General features: G+C 43.8%; 1 protein-coding gene across 4 annotated transcripts in view; it reads right to left on the bottom strand.

The window, feature by feature from the left end:
* Positions 1-22,316, bottom strand: part of obscnb (obscurin, cytoskeletal calmodulin and titin-interacting RhoGEF b) — a 799,195-nt gene that overhangs the window by 326,091 nt on the left and 450,788 nt on the right. For all 4 annotated transcript variants that reach the window (XR_015757277.1, XM_087987576.1, XM_087987577.1 and 1 more), the window contains exons 51-53: positions 9,219-9,485; positions 7,110-7,382; positions 6,475-6,741 (exon numbers count right to left, since the gene is read on the bottom strand). Coding sequence is in view for 3 of the 4 variants with exons in the window: in XM_087987576.1 (XP_087843702.1) it covers positions 6,475-6,741; positions 7,110-7,382; positions 9,219-9,485 (807 nt within the window). In the remaining variant the exon portion in view is untranslated. The remainder of the gene's footprint in view (positions 1-6,474; positions 6,742-7,109; positions 7,383-9,218; positions 9,486-22,316) is intronic.

Raw genomic sequence — 22,316 nt, 5'->3', positions numbered from 1 at the left:
GGAGAATTGACGTTTCGGGCATAAGCCCTTCTTCAGGAATGAGGAAAGTTTGTCCAGCAGGCTAAGATAAAAGGTAGGGAGGAGGGACTTGGGGGAGGGGCGTCGGAAATGTGATAGGTGGAAAGAGGTCGAGGTGAGGGTGATAGGTCAGACTGGGGTGGGGGCGGAGAGGTCGGGAAGAAGATTGCAGGTTAGGAAGGCGGTGCTGAATTTGATGGATTTGACTGAGACAGGGTGGGGGGGAGGGGAAATGAGGAAACTGGTGAAATCCGAGTTCATCCCTTGTGGTTGGAGGGTTCCTAGCCGGAAGATGAGGCGTTCTTCCTCCAACCGTCGTTTTGTTGTGGTCTGACGATGGAGGAGTCCAAAGACCTGCATATCCTTGGTGGAGTGGGAGGGGGAATTGAAATGTTGAGCTACAGGGTGATTGGGTTGGTTGGTCCGGGTGTCCCAGAGGTGTTCTCTGAAACGCTCCGCAAGTAGCCGGCCTGTCTCCCCAATATAGAGGAGGCCACATCGGGTGCAGAGGATGCAATAGATGATATGTGTGGAGGTGCAGGTGAATCTGTGGCGGATATGGAAGTTTCCTTTGGGGCCTTGGAGGGAGGTGAGGGGTGAGGTGTGGGCGCAAGTCTTGCACCTCCTGCGGTTGCAGGGGAAGGTGCCGGGAGTGGACTGGCCCCACCCCCCACCTTTTCCTCCGCCAATCCATCTTCCGCAACTACACTGGCCCCACCCCCACCTTTTCCACCGCCAATCCATCTTCCGCAACTACACTGGGCCCACCCCCCACCTTTTCCTCCGCTACATCGATGACTGTATCGGCGCCGCCTCGTGCTCCCACGAGGAGGTTGAACAGTTCATCGACTTCACCAACACTTTCCACCCCGACCTCAAATTCACCTGGACAGTCTCAGATTCCTCCCTCCCTTTCCTCGATCTTTCTATTTCTATCTCAGGCGACCGAATCAACACGGACATCTACTACAAACCGACCGACTCCCACAGCTACCTGGACTACACCTCCTCCCATCCTGCCCCCTGTAAAAACGCCATCCCATTCTCCCAATTCCTTCGACTCCGCCGCATCTGCTCCCAGGAGGACCAGTTCCAAAAACGCACAACCCAGATGGCCTCCTTCTTCAAGGACCGCAATTTCCCCCCCGACGTGGTCGACGATGCCCTCCACCGCATCTCTTTCCACTTCCCGCTCCTCTGCCCTTGAACTCCGCCCCTCCAACCGCCACCAGGACAGAACCCCACTGGTCCTCACCTACCACCCCACCAATCTCCATGTCCAGCGCATCAACCGCCGTCATTTCCGCTACCTCCAAACGGACCCCACCACCAAGGATATATTTCCCTCCCCTCCCCTATCAGCATTCCGTAAAGACCACTCCCTCCGTGACTCCCTCGTCAGATCCACACCCCCCACCAACCCAACCTCAACTCCCGGCACCTTCCCCTGCAACCGCAGGAGGTGCAAGACTTGCGCCCACACCTCCCCCCTCACCTCCCTCCAAGGCCCCAAATGAAACTTGCATATCTACCACAGATTCACCTGCACCTCCACATATATCATCTATTGCATCCTCTGCACCCGATGTGGCCTCCTCTATATTGGGGAGACAGGCCGGCTACTTGCGGAGCGTTTCAGAGAACACCTCTGGGACACCCGGACCAACCAACCCAATCACCCTGTAGCTCAACATTTCAATTCCCCCTCCCACTCCACCAAGGATATGCAGGTCTTTGGACTCCTCCATCGTCAGACCACAACAAAACGACGGTTGGAGGAAGAACGCCTCATCTTCCGGCTAGGAACCCTCCAACCACAAGGAATGAACTCGGATTTCACCAGTTTCCTCATTTCCCCTCCCCCCACCCTGTCTCAGTCAAATCCATCAAATTCAGCACCGCCTTCCTAACCTGCAATCTTCTTCCCGACCTCTCCGCCCCCACCCCAGTCTGACCTATCACCCTCACCTCGACCTCTTTCCACCTATCACATTTCCGACGCCCCTCCCCCAAGTCCCTCCTCCCTACCTTTTATCTTAGCCTGCTGGACAAACTTTCCTCATTCCTGAAGAAGGGCTTATGCCCGAATCGCCGATTCTCCTGTTCCCTGGATGCTGCCTGACCTGCTGCGCCTTTCCAGCAACACATTTCCAGCTGCTTCCTCCCCTTCCCACCTCTAACTGTTACCCAGCTACCTCTGTTCTCTGGCGTAGCTATGTCCCTGTAGCTTCTATCTATCACCCTCTCAGCCTCTCGAATAATCCTCAGTTCATCTAACTCCAGTTCCAGTTCCCTAACTCGTTCTGTGAGGAGCAGGATCTGACTGCATTTCCTGCAGATGAAGTGGGCAGGAGTATCGATGGTCACCCCTACCTCGAACATCCTGCAGGAGGAACATTCCACTGCCTGCGCTGCCATTACTCTACACCTCGTCTCCGAAAATAAGAACACTGAGTAGCTTACCTGTGGACTTTAAAATTAGGTTAGAGGAGGAGGATGGGAGGGTGGCCCTACTATGTAGGGCCTGGGTCTAGAACACACCCACTCAAATATCAATCACTCAAATATCAATTGGAGTAAGACACTAGACTTGCAATGTGCAAATGCCATATGATGAAGGAAACATGGCAATTTTGTCTCTTCTGCTCATAACTATGAATGCAGCATGTAGCCAGGGCTAACTGAATTGTTGAGCGCTATGTGTTTTAAAGGGAAACCAAAAATTGTAATGTACTGGCCTGAGTTAAAGGTAGCCTGCCAAATTTAAAGCAGCCTGGACCTCTTAAAAGCACCACTGCAGCTGGAGTAGTGAGGGAATTTCTAGTACATTTCACTACGGCATAGAAAAAAGCAGGATAATGGCAAACCACACAACTGAGCATGCTCCAAGTTTCGCTGGGACACTTTGGAAGCCTTGCTGGAAGATGACAAGCATTTGTCCTTGCATCTCGACTGCTCCAGCGGCTTTATTTGTATCTGTCAGCCAGTCTGTCTAGACTGCTATTTATGCGAAGATGGTGTGGTGTAAAGCCAGATCTTCAAGATTCTTCTAGAGCTGCTTGAAGTTATCCTTCCAAACCATCTGCAGCCTTGATGTCAGGGAATAGCTCTTGTCACCCAAAGAAATTTTTTTTGGTTTTCCATGATGACTCAAATACAGAAGACAACATTCTGACAAAGGTGCTGAAGAATTGCACACCAAAACTATTTTTTAAAATATTCATGCTAAGAATGAGAGTGCCACTGGTTAGGCCTGCATTTATTGCCCATCCCAGAAGGAGTCAATAGTCAACCACATTGCTATGTGACCAGAGTCACATGTATCAGACCAGGTAAGATGGCAGTTTCCTTCTCTAAAGGACATTTGTAAACTAGATTATTTTTTCTGACAATTGACAATGGGCTCAGGATCATCATTAGACTCTAAACTCCAGATTTTTAAAAATTGAATTCAAATTTCATCATCTGATGCGGCAGGATTCAAAATTGGGTCCCCAGAATATTAACGGGACTCTGGATTAATATTCCAGCAATAATATCACAGGCCATCACCTCCCCTATCTGCACCCTTAGCCAAGCTGGTTCAGTACAGCTACAACCCAGTAGTCTACCCAGCTTTGTGGAATACTACATAGATATATCCTGTCCACAAAAACAGGAAAATCCAATCTGGCTAATTACCTATCAATCTATTCCTGATCATTAGCCTAATGATGGGAAGGATCATTGATAGTGTGATCAAGAGCTCTTGCTCATCAATAACCAGCTCTAGACACTTAATTTAGGTCCTGCAGAGCTACCCATGACCTCATTTACAGCCTTGGTTCAAATATGAACTCCAGAGGGAAGGCAAGGGTGACTTGATGTCGATGCCACCTACAACTGAGTATTACATCAATATGTGCATGTGGAGCGGGGTTGGGGGGGAAGTGAAGGAGAAGATTATCTGCTGGTTGGAGTCATAGTTAAAAAAGAATATGGCTGTGGTGGTCAGAGATCAGTCATCTCAGTTCCACAGCATCATGCGAGATTCCCTCAACTTATTGCCCTAAGTCCAACCATTTGTTAATGACCCTGCACAATGTTTAGCACATTCTCACCTCTTCAGATACTGAAGCAATCCATGGTTGTATGTAGTACCTCCTGCACAACATTCAGGCTTGGGCTGACAAGTGGCAAATAACATTCATGGCATGCAAGTGCTAGGCTATGACCATTTTCAATAAGAAAGAATCTACTTACCTTTCTCAGATGTTCAATGTCATTACTGAATCACTACTATTAACATTGACCAGAAACTGAACTGGACTAGCCATATAAATTTGGCTGTCTATAACAGAAGTTCAGTGGATAGAAAATCTGCAATTAGTAACCACCCTCTGGTTTCCAAATGCCTGTTCATCATCGATAAGGACAAGTATTATGGAATATTCTCCATTTGCCAAGGTGAGGGCAGCTCCAACAACATTCAAGAAGCACAACACCACCCAAGAAAAAAACAGCTTATTTGATTGGTACCTCATCCATCATCTTAAACATTCACTCCTTTCACCATTGGTGGTGTCAGTACAAAGCATCTGCAAGATGTGCTGCTGTCACTCAATGAGACTCCTCTAACAGTATCTTCTAAAAGCCTGACTTCTACTATCTAGAAGGGCAAGTTCAGCAACTGCATGAGTAAACCACCATGTATAGGTTCTTTCCTAAGCCATATACTATTCTAATTTAGAACTACGTTGCTATTCCTTCCCTATTACTGGGTCAGAATCATGGAACCCCCTCCCTAACTGCAACATGGATTTATCTACACCCCAAGGACAGCACTGCTTTAAAAAGGCATCTCAGAACCACCTTTGCAAGGGCAATAAATATCGATCTAGCTAGTGACACTGACATCCAAAGAACAAAGAGTAAAAGAAAGGCACAGTGGACTGCCACAAAGTGAACACATAACAACAACTGTATTGCTTGGATACCAGACTTTGGCCTTCCGAAATCCTCTGCATATGCTCAGGCAATAAACAGTTGTTTAAGGGAATGGAATCCATTTCAGCTGTGGTGCATCTCAAAGCTGGCACAGGTCTCCCTGAAACTAATGTATGTGCAGTCTTTGTTAGGGTTTAGGACAGAGGTGTAAATCAGGGTCCAATAACCAGGGTCTGACACTCTAGGGCGCTTTCTGTGCTTGGGTAATGCCACAGATGCCTGGGTCAGAAGAAAACCGAAACCCGTGATTCTGACCTTGACCCTAACCTTGATACTGGAACTATGAGAAAGTCTGCAATCTTTGGGAAACTGCTCACTCCATTTCCAGCTTGTTAGGAGAGAATACTCTTTTTGAATAGACAGTCAAACCCACCATCTCTGATGCAACAGCAACTACAGAGAATTGCTGCGAATAACTCCACATTTAATCTGGAAGGCACAAGATGGATAAAAGATTTTGGCTTTGGTCCTGTATCAAACCAGCATTATTCTGCTTAGTTCTAAACAAAAAAAGGCTGCAGATACTGGAATCCAAAATAGACAGGCAGGAGGTTGGAAGAACACAGCAAGCCAGGCAGCATCAAGAGATGGAGAAGTCGATGTTTCGAGTGTAATCCTTCTTCAGTACTGGGGGAGGATGTAGGGGGAGCTGCGGACAAAGAGGGTGGTAGGGTCAGTGTGGTGAAGTGGAGACAGGTGAAGAAGATAGAGGGTACGACCTGGTTGGTCAATGGGAGGAATGAATCCGGTCGGTGGCAGGGAGGAGTGGAAGGGAGGGGTAGGGGCTGAGAAGGGAGTCGGGGATTGGGAAGGGAGGTTATTTGAACTTGGAGAACTCAATGTTGGGCCCTCCGGACTGTAGGCTGGCCAGACGGAAGATGAGGTGTTGTTTCTCCAGTTTGTGGTGTGATTTGTTGTGGCAATGGAGGAGGCTAAGGATGGTCATGTCAGAAAGGGAGTGAGAAGGGGAATTAAAATGGGTGGTGACTTGGAGGTCCGGTCATCCCCTGTGAGCCCTGCTGGGATGTTCAGCGAACCGTTTCCTAAGTTTATGTTCGGTCTCTCCTGATGAATGCAATATGAACAGTTTCTTCTTAATTTATTTGTATAGGGGATACAGGGATTGCTGGCTAGGTCAGTATTTATTGCCATTAGCTAATTGCACTGAAGAAGTTGATGGTTTAGCTGCCCTTTTGAACAGCTCCAGTCCTTAGGATGTAGGTACACACACAGTCCTGATAGGTAGGAATCTCTAGGATTTAGATCCAGCAGCAATAAAGGAATGGCAATATAGCCCCTGTGGTTTTGAGGAGTGTTCCCATTAATACGCTGATTTATCTTTCTCAATGATGGAGATTGAGATTTTGGAAGGTGCTGTCAAAGAGCCTTAACAGCATGTCTCTTTATTTAAGCAGCATTTAATTTCTGTGCTACCACAAGATTATTTAAAAATGACTCAATTCAACTCACCTTTTACTGTTAAGGAAGCTGTGGTTTGTTGGTCCCCAGAAACACAGGTATATTCACCTGAATCATCAGATTTTACGTCATGTACACATAAAATGTGTACACAACCTTCCTGTTTGATTTCATATTTCTCACTTTGAGAAATTGTTGTTAGTCCTTTCTTCCACACAACTGGAACATTGGCTTGTGAGAGTACACACGTTAAAGTTACTGATTCAACCTCATCCACGACCATGTTTTGAAGCAGTTGAGTAAAAGTTGCTGGAGTAGCTGGAAAAAAAAGACATGAAAGCATTCCTTCCCAAACATTTGTTTGGAACTGAGCATGGTATGAATTAAATGGCAGTCTACACTGAAGCTCACAATAATTTGTCCTTGGTGCATACCTTTCACCAATTGTCTGGAAACAGCAAATATAATATTAAATGGTGACCAAAAATGTCGATAATTTTTCTACAGTGTAAGCCGTTAATGAAACCTAAAGTAAATTATGTTCATTTAAATTATAAAACAGCACCTGTCAGGCTTGCAAATTATTCAATATTAAAATGTTTTTGTGGAAATGCTCCCTCAAACGTATGGAGAATGCACTTGCCAGTTATTTCTATTCATTTCCAAAATTAACCATTAACTATTACCTTTGACAGTAAGCTGTGCTGAAGATGTGTGCTTTCCAACTTTGAAGGTCACAGCTCCAGAGTCATCCTGTGTGACTTGCCTCAACATCAATGTGTGAATATTGCCACTCTTGATCGAAATTTCATTCATTTCATTATTCTGCAGTTCAATTCCTCCTAGAACCCATTGAACACCTCGTGTGTTCTCATGAGAGACTTTACATTCAAACAAAACTTCCCCACCTTCGACTACTTCCACGTTTTTCAAACCATCAACAATTGTTACATCTGGCTCTAAAAAAAAATGCATCATAGAACAATAAGTTTTTTTTTGTATTTTAAACATTTCAGCCTCCGAATTCACTGAGTACAGAGAAAGGATAGAATCTGGAATAGAAGTATTTCTGCAGAGCATGAATCCTCATAAAATTCTGCAATGATACAACATATGGATTCTCTCTACATATCCTGTGTGGCGTCAGCTTCCATTTATGAGTTACATAAGAGACTAACCTCCCACCTCACCCCCCAGGGTCCTTAAGCATTTGTTTTAAGCTTTGTGGTTTTTTCCTAGCCTTCAAAATTAACACCAAAGGTATTATATGATATTTTCTGCTCTATTATTGTTGTTTCTAAGCTTTAACTCCATTTTTGCAAATATAAGTATTTCATTTTATATTTCAAAATATGTTTCCGAGTTGCTCAAAAACCTTTTTGCTGTGTCTTTCATTGAGGATTCTCATAGCTAGCTTTTGTAACCATGATGATAGCTATTTTAATCACTCAATTAGGTTTTCAATATTTTGTCTTCAAAGTTAAACAAAGGATTTGGAAAAGTAAGGAAATTTCCAGGAAATGTGTTTTTTTGTTTCATTGTCTGAATGTTGTCTGAATATCAACCTTTGTTTTGTTAAAGTAATTTATTTTAATTTGGAACGTTAGATCATATTTAGGTAATCATATATATTATAGAAACATTTTTCTTCCACAGAATAGCTTAACAAACAACCGCCTGTCCTTTCTGCATCTCAGATAAGAGGTTCAATTTTCACTTTGTATGTGTGAATGCATCATGGTGGGGAGGAGTCGCAGTGTGGGTTAATAGCTTTGAATTGGAATTTTAATCAAGGTGTCCCTTGACCAGTGAGCAATCGATTTTCCTTTCCAATCAAGCGCTGTGAGCAGGCTCTTGTGGCTTGACAGCTATCAAATGGGATCCAGCTAGAGTAAAAGAAGACTGTGCTTCAACATCAATCTGCCTTCTCAGACAGTTTTTTTAGATTAGATTACATTACAGATTAGATTACATTACATTACAGTGTGGAAACAGGCCCTTCGGCCAAAAAAGTCCACACTGACCCGCCGAAGCGCAACCCACCCATTCCCCTACATTTACCCCTTTACCTAACACTACAGGCAATTTAGCATGGCCAATTCACCTGACCTGCACATCTTTGGACTGTGGGAGGAAACCGGAGCACCCGGAGGAAACCCACGCAGACATGGGGAGAATGTGCAAACTCCACACAATCAGTCGCCTGAGTCGGGAATTGAACCCAGGTCTCTGGCGCTGTGAGGCAGCAGTGCTAACCACTGTGCCACCGTGCCGCCCACAAATTTTTAAACAAATTAATTTAAAGAAGGCAAAATAGAACCAATTAAATGGGGTGGGTGGGTAGGTAAGCGGAGGACAGTCACTCCACAGGGTAGCACTGACCATACTTCAGTACAGGCATAGTCAGGTTTTCAGGTAGTGCCAGCAATCTGGCCTGCTACTGGTTGCCTGATTCTAGGCAGTTAAAAAGCCACCCACCCTCCCAAACAATTCACGAAACAAAGGGTTGACTGTAAAAGTCCAGCCTGCCTTCATTATTGAACCTTAACAAGGTTCTTATTGCACATAACTGATGCTTGCCATGAGGCTGGGTTGTCTTTTCGGGTCCTGAATGTGAGTTACCAAAATGGTTAATGTCAAGAACAGCGTGGAAAATTGTCAATTAGCCAGACCCATAATTTCTGAGCCCCATCTCTGTCCTTTCTTAGCCTTGGAAAGAACCAAAAATTCAAACAAGGAAACAATAGTTCTTTTTTGACCTGTATTGAATCAGAAAACTATAGTTCCTCATTTACCTGTCACAGTTAAGGCAGCAGTGGTCTGTTGATCACCAGAATCACAAGTATATTCTCCAGCATCTTCCACCTTTAGATTATGAATTAACAACTCAACAATGAAACCTTCATTTTTCATTTCATATTTGTCATTTGGTTGAAGCACCACAGATCCCTTTCTCCATTCTACTGAGGCATCAGATTTAGTAAGTTCACACTGCAATATGGCAGTGTGGCCTTCTTCCACTTCGACATTCTGAAGCCATCGCTTGAAAAGTGCAGGCAAAACTGAAAAATATTGGGAGTATTATGGATATTTTAAAAGCAGAAAGAAATCATTATTAGTCAAATCACCAAAACAGAAAGTACTGGAGAATGTAAAGAGCGTCTGCCTCCGTCAAAAGTGTAAAGTACAAACATTTTCTAACACCTTTCAGTTCTGAAGAAGAAATACACAATTCAAAGTGTCAACTCTTTCTCTCTCCATGGATGCTGAGTTTTTCTGTGTTCGTTTTGAATATCCAATGAACGTTGACTTCTTTACCTTAACCAAGGTCAACCTTGATGGCTCTTTATACTAAGTATTAATTCAACCACTTGCAGGAAAAGAAGTCTGACCATGATGTGCCTAATTGGTGCATAAATATAAACAGCCATTCATGCTTCTTTGATTGTGATGCCGGCACACGAGAAGTTGTGAAACTTGAAAGGGATCAGAAAAGATTTACAAGGATGCTTCCAGGGTCGGAGGGTTTGAGCTAGAGAGAGAGGCTGAATAGGCTAGTGCTGTTTTCCCTGGAGCGTCAGAGGCTGAGGGGTGACCTTAAAGAGGCTTATAAAATCATGAAAGGCATTGGTAGGGTAAATAGGCAAGGTCTTTTCCCTGGGATAGGTGAGTCCAGAACGAGAAAACATAAGTTTAGGGTGGGTGGGAGGGGAAAAATTTAAAAGGGACACAAGGAGCAATGTTTTCACACAGAGGGCGATGTGTGTATGGAAATAAGCTGCCAGAGGAATTGGTGGAAGCTGGGACAATTACAACATTTGAAAGACATCCAAATGGGTGTATGAATAGGAAGAGTTTAGAGGGTTATGGGCCAAGTGCTGGCAGGTGGGACTAGATTAGTTTAGGATGTCTGGTCGGCATGGACGAGTTGGACCAAAAGGTCTGTTTCGTACTGTATATCTCTACAACTCCCTGACTCTAAGAGAGTGAAATCTGATACTCAACAGGGCAGTAAAACTTGAGGAGACCTTCAGAGTACAATTTAGGTGGCGACTACCAGCTATGCCCACTACCTGTATCTACTACTTACTGAACTTTGTCTCTGGCAACTTTTCAAGACTGGCATGCTGGAAAGGTAGAAGTGCAATACTGAGTGAAGACCCACAGAGAAGTGAAACTCTGGCAACCAGAAATTCACTTGTGAAACACCGATTTTTCTCTGCATCTGAATTTAGGATGTTTCTTGGGCTACAACATTAAAGGAAAAGTACGTGACCGATTAGTGGAGCTGCAGATGTAATCAAATGTTTTGCAATGTTCAGGAATCATGAGAGGTATTTTGCAGCTGTTTTAGAACATAGAATATTACAGTGCAGTACAGGCTCTTCGGCCCTTGATGTTATGCCGACCTGTGAAACACCAATTATGCGCTTCTAAATGCAATGTTTGGAATGAACAGGAGGGATCCTTGCTGTTATTAGATTACTTACAGCGTGGAAACAGGCCCTTTGGCCCAACAAGTCCACACCGACCCACTGAAGGGCAGCCCACCTAGACCCATTCCCCTAACACTACAGGCAATTTAGCATGGCCAATTCACCTAACCTGCACATTTTTGGATTGTGGGAGGAAATCAGAGCACCCAGAGAAAACCCACGCAAACAGGGGGGAGAACGTGCAAACTCCACACAGAGAGTCGCCTGAGTCAGGAATTGAACTCGGGTCTCTGGTGCTGTGAGGCAGCAGTGCTAACCACTGTGCCACTATGCCACCCATGCTATTGCACAAAATCAAATATATCACCTGTTTCTTGCACCAGAGTTAATTATGTTAGATTGTTCATTTTTTTCAGAGGACATAGAACGTTACAGTGCAGTACAGACCCTTTGGGCCTCGATGTTGCGCCGACCTGTGAAAATAATTTGATGCCCATTAAACCTACACTGATCCATTATTATTCATATGTATGTCCAATGCCCATTTAAATGCATTTAACGTCAGCAAGTCTACAATTGTTGCAGGCAGGCCATTCCATGCCCCTACTACTCTCTGAGTGAAGAAACAATCCCTAATATCTATCCGAAATCGATCATCCCTCAATTTAAAGCTATGTCCCCTTGTGTTAGCCTTCACCAACTAAGGGAAAAGGCTCTCACTGTCCACCCTAACTAACTCGCTGATTATCTTATATGTCTCGATCAAGTCACCTCGCAACCTTCTTCTCTCCAACGAAAACAGCCTCAGTTCCCTCAGCCTTTCCTCAAAAGACCTCCTTTCCATACCAGGCAACATCCTCGTAAATCTCATCTGAACCTCCTCCAAAGCTTCCACATCCTTCCTATAATGCGGTGCAGAAATGCATGCGATACTCCAGGTGCGGTTTTACCAGTGTCTTGTACAGCTGAAGCATGACCTCGCTGCTCCAAAACTCAATCGCCCTACCGATAAACACCAAGACACCATACGCCTTCTTAACAACCCTTATTAACCTGGGTGGCAACTTTCAGGGATTTATGCACCTGGACATCGAGAACTCTCTGTTCATCCACACTGCCAAGAATTCTACCTTTAGTCCAGTGCTCTCTATTCCTGTTATTTCTTCTGAAATGATCTACCTCACACGTTTCCACATTAAATTCCATTTGCCACTTCTCAGCCCAGTTCTGCATCTTATCAATGTCCCTCTGTAACCCACAACATCCTTCGGCACCATCCACAACTCTGCCTACCTTAGTGTCATCCGCAAATTTACTAACCCATCCTTTCATACCCACACCAAGAAAATTAATAAAAATGACAAACATCAGGGGCCCCAAAACAGATCCTTGCAGCACACCACTGGTAACTGAGCTCCAAGATGAACATTTCCCATCAACAAATACCCTATGTCTTCTTTCAGCTAGCCAATTTCTGATCCAAACCGCTAAATCACCTTCAATCCTGAAACCCCATATTTTGTGTTATAATCTACCGTGTTAAATGTTATCAAACGCCTTACTGAAGTCCACATACACCACATCAACTGCTTTATCTTCATCCACCTGTTTTGTAACCTTCTCAAAGAACTCAGTAAGATTAGTGAAGCACGATCTACCCTTCACAAAACCATGTTAACTATGCCTAATCAAATTATCCCTTTCCAGATGATTAAAAATCTGATCTTTTATAACCTTTTCCAACACCTTACCCACAACCGAAGTAAGGCTCACTGGCCTATTACTACCAGGGTTGTGCCGACTCCCCTTCTTAAACAAGGGAACAACATTTGTTATTCTCCAGTCTTCTGGCACTACTCCTGTCGACAATGATGACATAAAGATTGAAGCCAAAGGCTCTGCAATCTCCTCCCTGGCTTCCCAGAGAATCTGAGGATATATCCCATCCGGGCCAGGGGTCTTACCTGTTTTCAGATCATCCAGAATTGCTAAAACCTCTCTTTGTCAACCTCAATCCCATCTAATCTTGTAGCCTCTATCTCCGTATTCTCATCAACACTGCCCTTTTCCAATATGAAAACTGACAAAAAGTATTCATTAAATGCTTCCTCTATGTCTTTAGATTCAGTGTACAGCTTTCCACTACTACCTTTGATTGCCCATAATCTTACTCATGTCATTCTTTACTTATCAAGGACCCGCAGTATCTGTTCCTTGAATAAGCTCCACATTTCAAGTGTGTCCAACCCCTGCAGTTTCCTTCCCCATCCTATGCATCCTAAATCTTGCCTAATTGCATCATAATTGCCTTCCCCCCCCCCCCCCCCCCCCCTGCCTTTATACCTCTTCCCTTAAAGTATATACCCATCCCTGCCCATTGCTGTTCTAAACGTATCCAGATTATGGTCACTATCGCCAAAGTGCTCACCTACCTCCAAATCTAACATCTGACTGGGTTCATCCCCAGCACCAAATCCAATATGGCATCATCCCTTGTTGGCCTGTTTACATATTGTGTCAGAAAACCCTCCTGCACACGGTGAACAAAAACTGACCCATCTAGACTACTTGAACTATAGTATTCCCAGTCAATATTGGGGAAGTTAAAGACCCCCACAACAACTACCATGTTACTCTTGCTCCTATTGAGAATCATCTTTGCTATTCCTTCCTCTGCATCCCTGGAACAATTTGGAGGCCGATAGAAAACTCTCAACCGGGTGACCTCTCCTTTCATGAACTTATTAAGATAGGCATCCAATCTAAGCAAATTTTGAAGAAGATAATTCTGCTTAAGTATATCAGGGGAGATCACAGAATCAGAGAATCCCTGCAAGCGGGCTATTCAGTCCATTGAGTTCACACCAACCCTCTGAAGAGCATCCCACCCAGGCGACCCTATTGCTGTAACCCTGCATTTCCCATGGCTAACCCACCTAGCCTGAACATCCCTGAACACTACGGGCAATTAAGCACGTCCAGTCCATCTAACCTGTACATCTTCGGATTGTGGGAGGAAACCAGAGCACCTGGAGGAAATCCAAGCAGACGCTAGGAGAATGTGCAAACTCCACATAAGGCTGGAATTGAACCTAGGTCCCTGGCAGTGGGGCAGTAGTGCTAACCACTGAACCACCGTGCTGCCCCACAGATTGTTCCAGAGAACAAAGAACAAAGAAAATTTACAGCTTAGGAACAGGACCTTTGGCCCTCCAAGCCTGTGCCAATCCAAATCCACTGACTAATTCTATCGCCCAATTCCTAAGAATCCATATCCCTCTGCTCCCCACCTACTCATGCATCTGTCCAGATGCAACTTAAATGAATCTACAGTGCCTGCCTCTACTACCTCTGCTAGCAACGCATTTCAGGCGCCTACAACACTCTGTGTAAAGTACTTTCCGCGTATATCCCCTTTAAACTTTTCTCCTCTCACCTTGAACACGTGACCTGTCAAGACTGAATCCTGGGAAAAAGCTTATCTCTATCCACCCTGTCTATATCCTTCATGATTTTGTAGACCTCAATCAGGTCACCTCTCAATCTCCTTTTTTCGAAAGAAAACAATCCTTACCTACTCAACCTCCCTTCATAGCTAGCACCTTCCATAATAGGCAATATCCTTGTAAACCTTCTCTGCACCATCTCCAAAGCGTCCACATCCTTTGGTAATGTGGCAACGAGAACTGTACACCGTATTTTAAGTGCAGCCAAAACAATGTCTTGTACAATTTTAACATGACCTGCTAGCTCTTATACTCAATAGCCCACCTGATGAAGGCAAGCATACCATATGCCTTCTTGACCACTCTATCCACCTGTGCAGCAATTTTCAGGGTACAATGGACCTGAACTCCCAGATCTGTCTGCTCATCAACTTTTCCCAAGGGTCTTATAGTATAGTACGCTCTAGAATTAGACCTTTCAAAATGCATCACCTCACATTTGCCCAGATTGAACTCCATCTGCCACTTCTCTGCCCAACTGTCCAGTCTATCTATATTCTCCTGTATTCTTTTGACAGTTCCCTATGCTTTCTGCTACTCCACCAATCTTTGTGTCATCTGCAAACTTACTGGTCAGACCACCAATGCCCTCTTCCAGATCATTTTTCGTATACCACAAACAACAGTGACCCCAACACTGATCCCTGTGGAACATCACTGGTCACCTTTCTCCAGATCGAGAAACTCCCTTCAACTACTGCTCTGTCTCCTATTGCTCAACCAGTGCATTATCCACCTAGCTAGAACACCATGTGACTTCACTTTCTCCATTAGTTTACCATGGAGAACCTTATCAAATGCCTTACTAAAGTCCATGTATATGACATCTATAGCCCTTCCTTCATCTATCAACTTGGTCACTTCCTCAAAGAACTCTATTAAGTTGGTAAGGCATGATTTACCCCGCACAAAACCACGTTGCCTTTCACTGATAAGCCCATTTTTTTTCCAAACATAAATAGATCCTATCCATCCGTACCTTCTCCAGCAACATTACCATCACTGACACCAGGCTCACTGGTCTGTAGTTACCTGGAATATCCTTATTACCCATCTTGAACAGGAGGGCATTAGCAACTCTCCAGTCCTCTGGCACTTCACCTGTGTTTAAGGATGCTCCAAAGATATCTGTCAGGGCCCCAGCTAATTCCTGTCTCACCTCCCCCAGAATCCTGGGATAGATCCCATCCGGTCCTGGGGATTTGTCCACCTTAATATCCTTTAGCCTACCCAGAGATTGTTGAAACTTTAACAAGCTATCATTGTAACTTTTAAGAGTCACTTCCATTAGAAGGTTACACTGGTTGCAGCAACATAAGTAATTACCAAAGCATCTATACAATGAACCTTAGGAATGGATTAGATGGAAGAACCTGAGTGACGATGGCTGGACACAGTTGTTTCAGTGAAGGCTGTTGCTAAACTGTAAATTTAATATCTGAATATTCTGGATAGTAATGTTTTGAGGCTTTGGAACCCAGAAATTGCCTCCAAATTGAGGTCCTGAGCCTTGGCTTCACTTGACGGAGAAGCAGAGCTCCAAAAGCTTGTGATTTCAAATAAACCTGTTGGACTACAGCCTGGTGTCATATGACTTCTGACTTTGAAGTAAAAGACAGAGCGTGTTAGGAAAGGGTTGTTTTTCAAACTGGAGTCCTGTGACCAGCAGTGTTCCACTGCTGCATACATTATTATTCATCATTTAAATGACTGATTTGGGTGAGAATTTAGAAGGTATGGTCAGAAGTTTGCAGATGACAGCAAGATTGGTGGTATAGTGGACAGTGAAGAAAGTTATCTGAAAATGCAACTAAATCTTGATCAACTGGGTCAATGGGCAGAGGGATGGCAGATGGAGTTTAATTTAGATATATACAAGGTATTGCCCTTTGGTAGGTCAAACCAGGGCAGGACTTACACAATCAATGGTAGGGCCCTGGGGAATGTTACAGAACAAAGAAATCTAGGAGTACAGGTTCATAGCTCCTTGAAAGTGGAGTCACAGGTCGGCAAGGTGGTGAAGAATGCTTTCGGCACACTTGCTTTCATCTGTCAGAGCACTGAGTATAGGAGTTGAGACATTCTGTACATTGTACGTTGGTAAGGCCATGTTTGGAGTACTATGCATAGTACTGGTCAACTAATTACAGAAAGGACATTATGAAACTTAAAAAGAGTATAGTAAGGATTTATTAGGTTGCTATCTGGACTGGAAGGTTAGAGTTGTGAGGAGAGACCGGATTGGCTGGGACTTGTTTCCCTGAAGCTTAGGGGATTGACGGGTGACTTTGTAGAGGTTTATACAATCATAGATAAGATGGATAGCCAACAGCATTTCCCCATGTTAGGGAGTTCTAAAACTGGAGGGCACAGAGTCATAGAGATGGAAACAGACCTTTTGGTTCAACTCGTCCATGCCAACCAGATATTCTAACCTAATCTCATCCCATTTGCCAGTGCCTGGCCTATATCCCGCCAAAGCCTTGCTATTCATACACCCATCCAAATGCCTTTTAAATGCTACAATTGTACCAACCTCCACCACATCGTCTGGCAGCTCATTCCATACACGTACCACTCTCTGCATGAAAAGGTTGCCCCGTAGGTCCCTTTTATATCTTTCCCCTCTCACCCTGAATCTATGACCTCTAGTTCTGGACTCCCCCACCCCAAGGAAAAGACTTTGTCTATTTATCCGATCTATGCCCCTCATGACTTTATAAACCTCTGTAAGGTCATCCTTCAGCCTCTGATGTTCCAGGGAAAACAACCCCAGCCTATTCAGCCTATTCCTATAGCTCAAATCCTCCATCCCTGGCAACATCCTTGTAAATCTTTTCTGTACCCTTTCAAGTTTTACAACATCCTTCCGATAGGAAGGAAACCAGAATTGCACACAATATTTCAAAAGTGGCCTAACCAATGTCCTGTATAACTTGAACAAGACCTCCCAACTCCTATACTCAATACTCTGACCATTAAAGGAAAGCATACTAAACGCCTTCTTCACTATCCTATCTACCTGCAACTCCACTTTCAAGGAGCTATAAACCTGCACTCCAAGGTCTCTTTGTTCAGCTACACTCCCTAGGACCTTACCATTAAGTGTATAAGTCCTGCTATGATTTGCTTTTCCAAAATGCAGCACCTCGCATTTATCTAAATTAAACTCCATCTGCCACTCCTCAGCCCATTGACCCATCTGATCAAGATCCCATTGTATTCTGGGGTAATCTTCTTTGCTGTCCACTACACCAGTTTAAGATGAGAGGTACAAAAGGATCCAGAGGGCAATTTTTTCACACAGAGGTAGGCGGCAAGTACAATTTTGTCATTTAAGAAACATTTGGACAGGTATATGATGGGATACACATGGAGGAATATGGATCTAAATGAGACCATATTAATTGTGAAAACTGTATTCCTGATGAAGGGCTTTTGCCTGAAACGTCGATTTTACTGCTCCTCGGATGCTGCCTGAACTGCTGTGCTTTTCCAGCACCACTCTAATCTAGACTCTGGTTTCCAGCATCTGCAGTCATTGTTTTTAACCTAATTGTGCAAGCTGGGTGGCATGGACTGTTTGGGGCGAAGTACCTGTTTCCATGCGGAAACCTCGATGACTCTATATTACTTTTATGTTTCTCCCAGATATCTGCTATGAGAGCAGTCTGTGATCACTTAGAGAGTTGTTTATTTAAAGAGCTTTATGGACACTTGGCTACAATCCAACTGCTAGTCATTTTCCAGCCTCATTCCTGATGAAGGGCTTATGCCCGAAACATCGATTCTCCTGCTCTTCGGATGCTGTCTGACCTGCTGTGCTATTTCAGCACCACAGTCCCAACTCTGGTCTCCAGCATCTGCAGTCCTCACTTTCTTGCTAGTAACTTTACAAATGCTTGACTCTCTTTACACAGCTTGTTTAAAGAATGTATATATTCGAGGTTTATGGGTTATTTAACAACTTCCAATTTATAATAGGATTTATAAATACTGTTCGTAAACTATGAGGATGGTAAAGGTGAAGGGCTGGGACAGTTGAGGGGGGATATAAATTTACAAAGATTGTCAGCATTTCTCAAAACAGTTGAACCTTTGCCCACTTAACTTGTTAGCCTAATTCCATCACTGCCTGAAGCAGCCTGGAGAAAGAGGTAAGGTTGTGTTGGGAATGTTAGTTGCATCTCCCAATTCCCATCACCAAGATTAAAATCCAGCCCAGGAGTGGGACAGGTTATTTTTGTTCGGCTGCTATCAAATGAACTGTATTCAGCCACAACACAAAAGTGAACATGGCACAATACTAAAAATGGCCTCCATCGCTTATGTGACAGACTGAAGCAACATAATTAATTTTTCTACCAAAGCCAATGATAAAGATCTTCCTTTATACCAGCCTGTCACTTGTGATAGCTCATAGGCTAAAGTTTTGTCTTCTCTGCACACATGGCAATCTTAATAGTCCACTTGAATGCTCTGTTCAATCATTCTTACCTATTAGAAACACTTTATCAACAGCTGGAGGGGCAGTTGAGATGTGGTGATAGTATCCCTATCTCTCTGAGTCAGGCTGCCTGAGTTCAAGGCCTACATGCTCTAGAGGTGTGTGATAACATCTCTGAACAGGTTGATTAGAAAATATCTAGCAACTGTTGGCTTTTAGTCACTATTTGCACATATAAATTGCTTCACTAACAAGTATAAGACACTAATTTGGCCTCAGCTGGAGTATTGCGTCCAGTTCTGGTGCTGCACTTTGGAAGAAACTTAAAGGCATTGGAAAGAGTCCAAAAGAAGTTGGTTGCAGGGATGAGGATTTTCAGTAAACAGAGAATTTGGGAGTGTTTTCCTCAGAGAAGAAAAAGACTGAAAAGAAACCTGATTTAAGTATTCAAAATCGTGATAACTCTGAACAGAGTAATTTGGGAGAAAATGTTCACACTTTTTAAGGATTGAGAACAAGAGGGCACAGATTTTAAGTAAATAGTAAAATAGGCAAAAGTGAAATAAGAAAAAAACTTTTTCACAAAGTGGTTAAGGTTTGGAATGCAAGAGCTGAGAGTGTGGTAGGAGGAGTTCCTCAGGATAGTTTCCAAGCCATCTTCAGCTACTTCATTAATTAATAAAAGCAAATTACTGCAGATGCTGGAATCTGAAACCAAAAGAGAAAATGCTGGAAAATCTCAGCAGGTCTGGCAGCATCTGTAAGGAGAGAAAAGAGCTGACGTTTCGAGTCTAACTGACTCTTTGTCAAAGCCTGACTGCTGTGCTTTTCCAGCACCATTCTGATCTAAACTCTGGTTTCCAGCATCTGCAGTCCTCACTTTTGCCTAGAAACTGAACTGGACCAGTCATATGAATACAGTGGCTCCAAGAGCAGATCACTGGCATGGAATCATACATTAATTCATTTCCTGACTACCCAAAGCATGTCAAAAGGCACAAGTCAACAGTATGATGGACGACTCCTCACTTGGCTGGATGAATACAGCTCCAACCACATTTAAGAAGTGTGACACTATTCAGGACAAAGCTACTCGCTTTTTTGACAGCACACCCACAAACATTCACTGCCTCTTCGTCCACAGTGGCAACCGTGTGTATCATCTAGAAGAAGCACCACAGACATTGGTCAAGGCACTATGGACAGTACCTTCCAATCCACAACACTACCTCATAGAAAGAGTACAGTACAGGAGGAGTTAAATGGGATTTTACATGCTTGCAAAATCCCTTATAACCTACTTATATACACTGCCATTGGGTCAAAAATCCTAGAACTCCTCCCTAACAGCATTATGAGATATTTTCAACTACCTATTCAGAGATGTTATTACACACTTTGGAGCAGGTGGGACTTGAACTCAGGCCTTCAGAGGTTAGAACACTCCCACGGAACCTTAAGAGCCCTAATAGCATTTCTAGATGTATCTACACCAAATTAAATCAGCTGTTCAAGAATGCAGCTCACCATCAACCTCTCAGGGCAATTTTGGATAGGTAATAAATTCTGGCCCAACCACCTGATGATTTCTTTCTTAAAACTTACTAATGTATTATAATAGCTCGTAATATAAAAGGAGATTCCAAGAATAGTTTTTAGATATATAAAAGCTAAGAGAGAGGCAAGAGTGGACATTTGACTGCTGGAAAATGAAGCTTGAGAAGTAGTAATAAGGAATAAAGGAATGGCAGAGGAACTAAATAGATACTTTGCATCAGTTTTCACAGTGGAAGACACCAGCAGCATACCAGAACTTAAAGACAGTTGGGGGCAGAGGTTAGTGTAGTAGTGATCATGAAGGAGAAGATGCTACGGAAGCTGAAAGGTCTGTCGGTGGATAAATCATCAAGACTGGATGTATTACACCCCGGAGTTCAGAAGGAAATAGCTGAGGAGATTGTGGAGGCATTGGTGGAGATCTTTCAGGAATCACTGGAGATGGGGGGATCCCACAGGATTGGAAAATAGTTCATGTAACATTTTTGTTTAGAAAGTGAGGGTGACAGAAGAGGGTAAATTATAGACCGGTTAGCCTACCTTCAGTTGTTGGCAAGGTTTTAGAGTCCGCTATTAAAGATGAGATTGCAGAGTACTTGGAAGTGCATAGTAAAATAGGGCTGAATCAGCACGGCTTCGTCATGGGGAGGTCAGGCCTGAGAAATCTGCTAGAATTCTTTGAAGAGGTAACAAGCAAGTTAGACAAAGGAGAGCCAGTGCACATGATCTATTTGAATTCCCAGAAGCTCTTTGATAAGATGCTACATGGGAGACTACTGAATAAGATAATAGCCCATGGTGTTAGTGGCAAGGTACTGGCATGGACAGAGGATTGGCAGACTGGCAGAGAGTGGGGATAAGGGGGCCTTTTTCAGGATGGCAGCTGGTGACGAGTGAAACTCCACAAGGGTCCATGTTGGAACTACAACTATTCACATTATACATTAACGATCTGGACCAAAGAACTGAGGGCATTGTTGCTGCATTTGCAGATGACACAAAGGTAGTTGGAGGGGTAGGAGTTTAAGGAAGCAGGCAGGCAGCATGAGGACAAGGATAGACTAGAAAAGTAGGCAAAGAAGTGGCAGATGGCATGCAATGTGTGAAAGTGTGAGCTTATGCACTTTGATAGAATGAATAGAGCTGTAGACTATTGTCTAAATAGGGAATTGCTTTGGAAATCTGAAGCACAAAGAGACTTAGGAAATCTTGTTCAGGATTCTCTTAAGGTTAACACGTGTGTTCACTTGGCAATTAGAAAAGCAAATGCAATGTAAGCATTCATTTCAAGACGGCTACAATTTAAGAGCAGAAATGTACTGCTGAGGCTGTATATGGTTCTGGTCAGACATATTTGGAATGCTGTGAGCGGTTTTAGGCTCCATATCGAAGGAAAGATGCGTTGCTGTTAACAAGTGGTTTACAAGAATGATCCTGGGGGTGAAGGGTTTGTCATATAAGGAGCTGTTGAGGACCTTGGTCTGTACTTCATTGGGTTTAGAAGGATGAGGGGGTCGGTCTCACTGAAACTTGTAGAATATAGAGAAGTGTGGATAAGTGAACATGCAGAAGGGTTTCCGCTTGTACGATAAACAAGCCTCTGCCTCAGAGTGAAGAGATGACCCTTTACAAATGAGATGAGGAGGAGCTTCTTCAGCCAGGAAGTGGAACTCATTGGCGCAGAAGGCTATGGAGGCCAAGTCAATGACTGTATTTAAGACAGAGGCAGATAGGTTCTTGATTGGTAAGGGGGTCAAGGGTTACAGAAGGCAGAAGAATGGGGTTGAGAAACATATCAGCCATGATCAAATGGGGGAGCAGACTCAATGGGCCAAATGGCCTAATTCTGCTCCTATGTTTTACAGTCATCTGTAATAGGCATTCTAACAAAAATAAACTTTAAGAGATATTTTGTGAGTCAATAAAGTGGGGCACTGGAAAAGGCAC

This window comes from Chiloscyllium plagiosum, unplaced genomic scaffold (assembly GCF_037043375.1).
Source record: "Chiloscyllium plagiosum isolate Xiang-an unplaced genomic scaffold, Cpla_swu_hap1 HiC_scaffold_5, whole genome shotgun sequence".
NCBI lineage: Eukaryota > Metazoa > Chordata > Chondrichthyes > Orectolobiformes > Hemiscylliidae > Chiloscyllium > Chiloscyllium plagiosum.
Note: the sequence above shows the minus strand (reverse complement) of the source record. Positions and strands in the feature narration are given on the sequence as shown.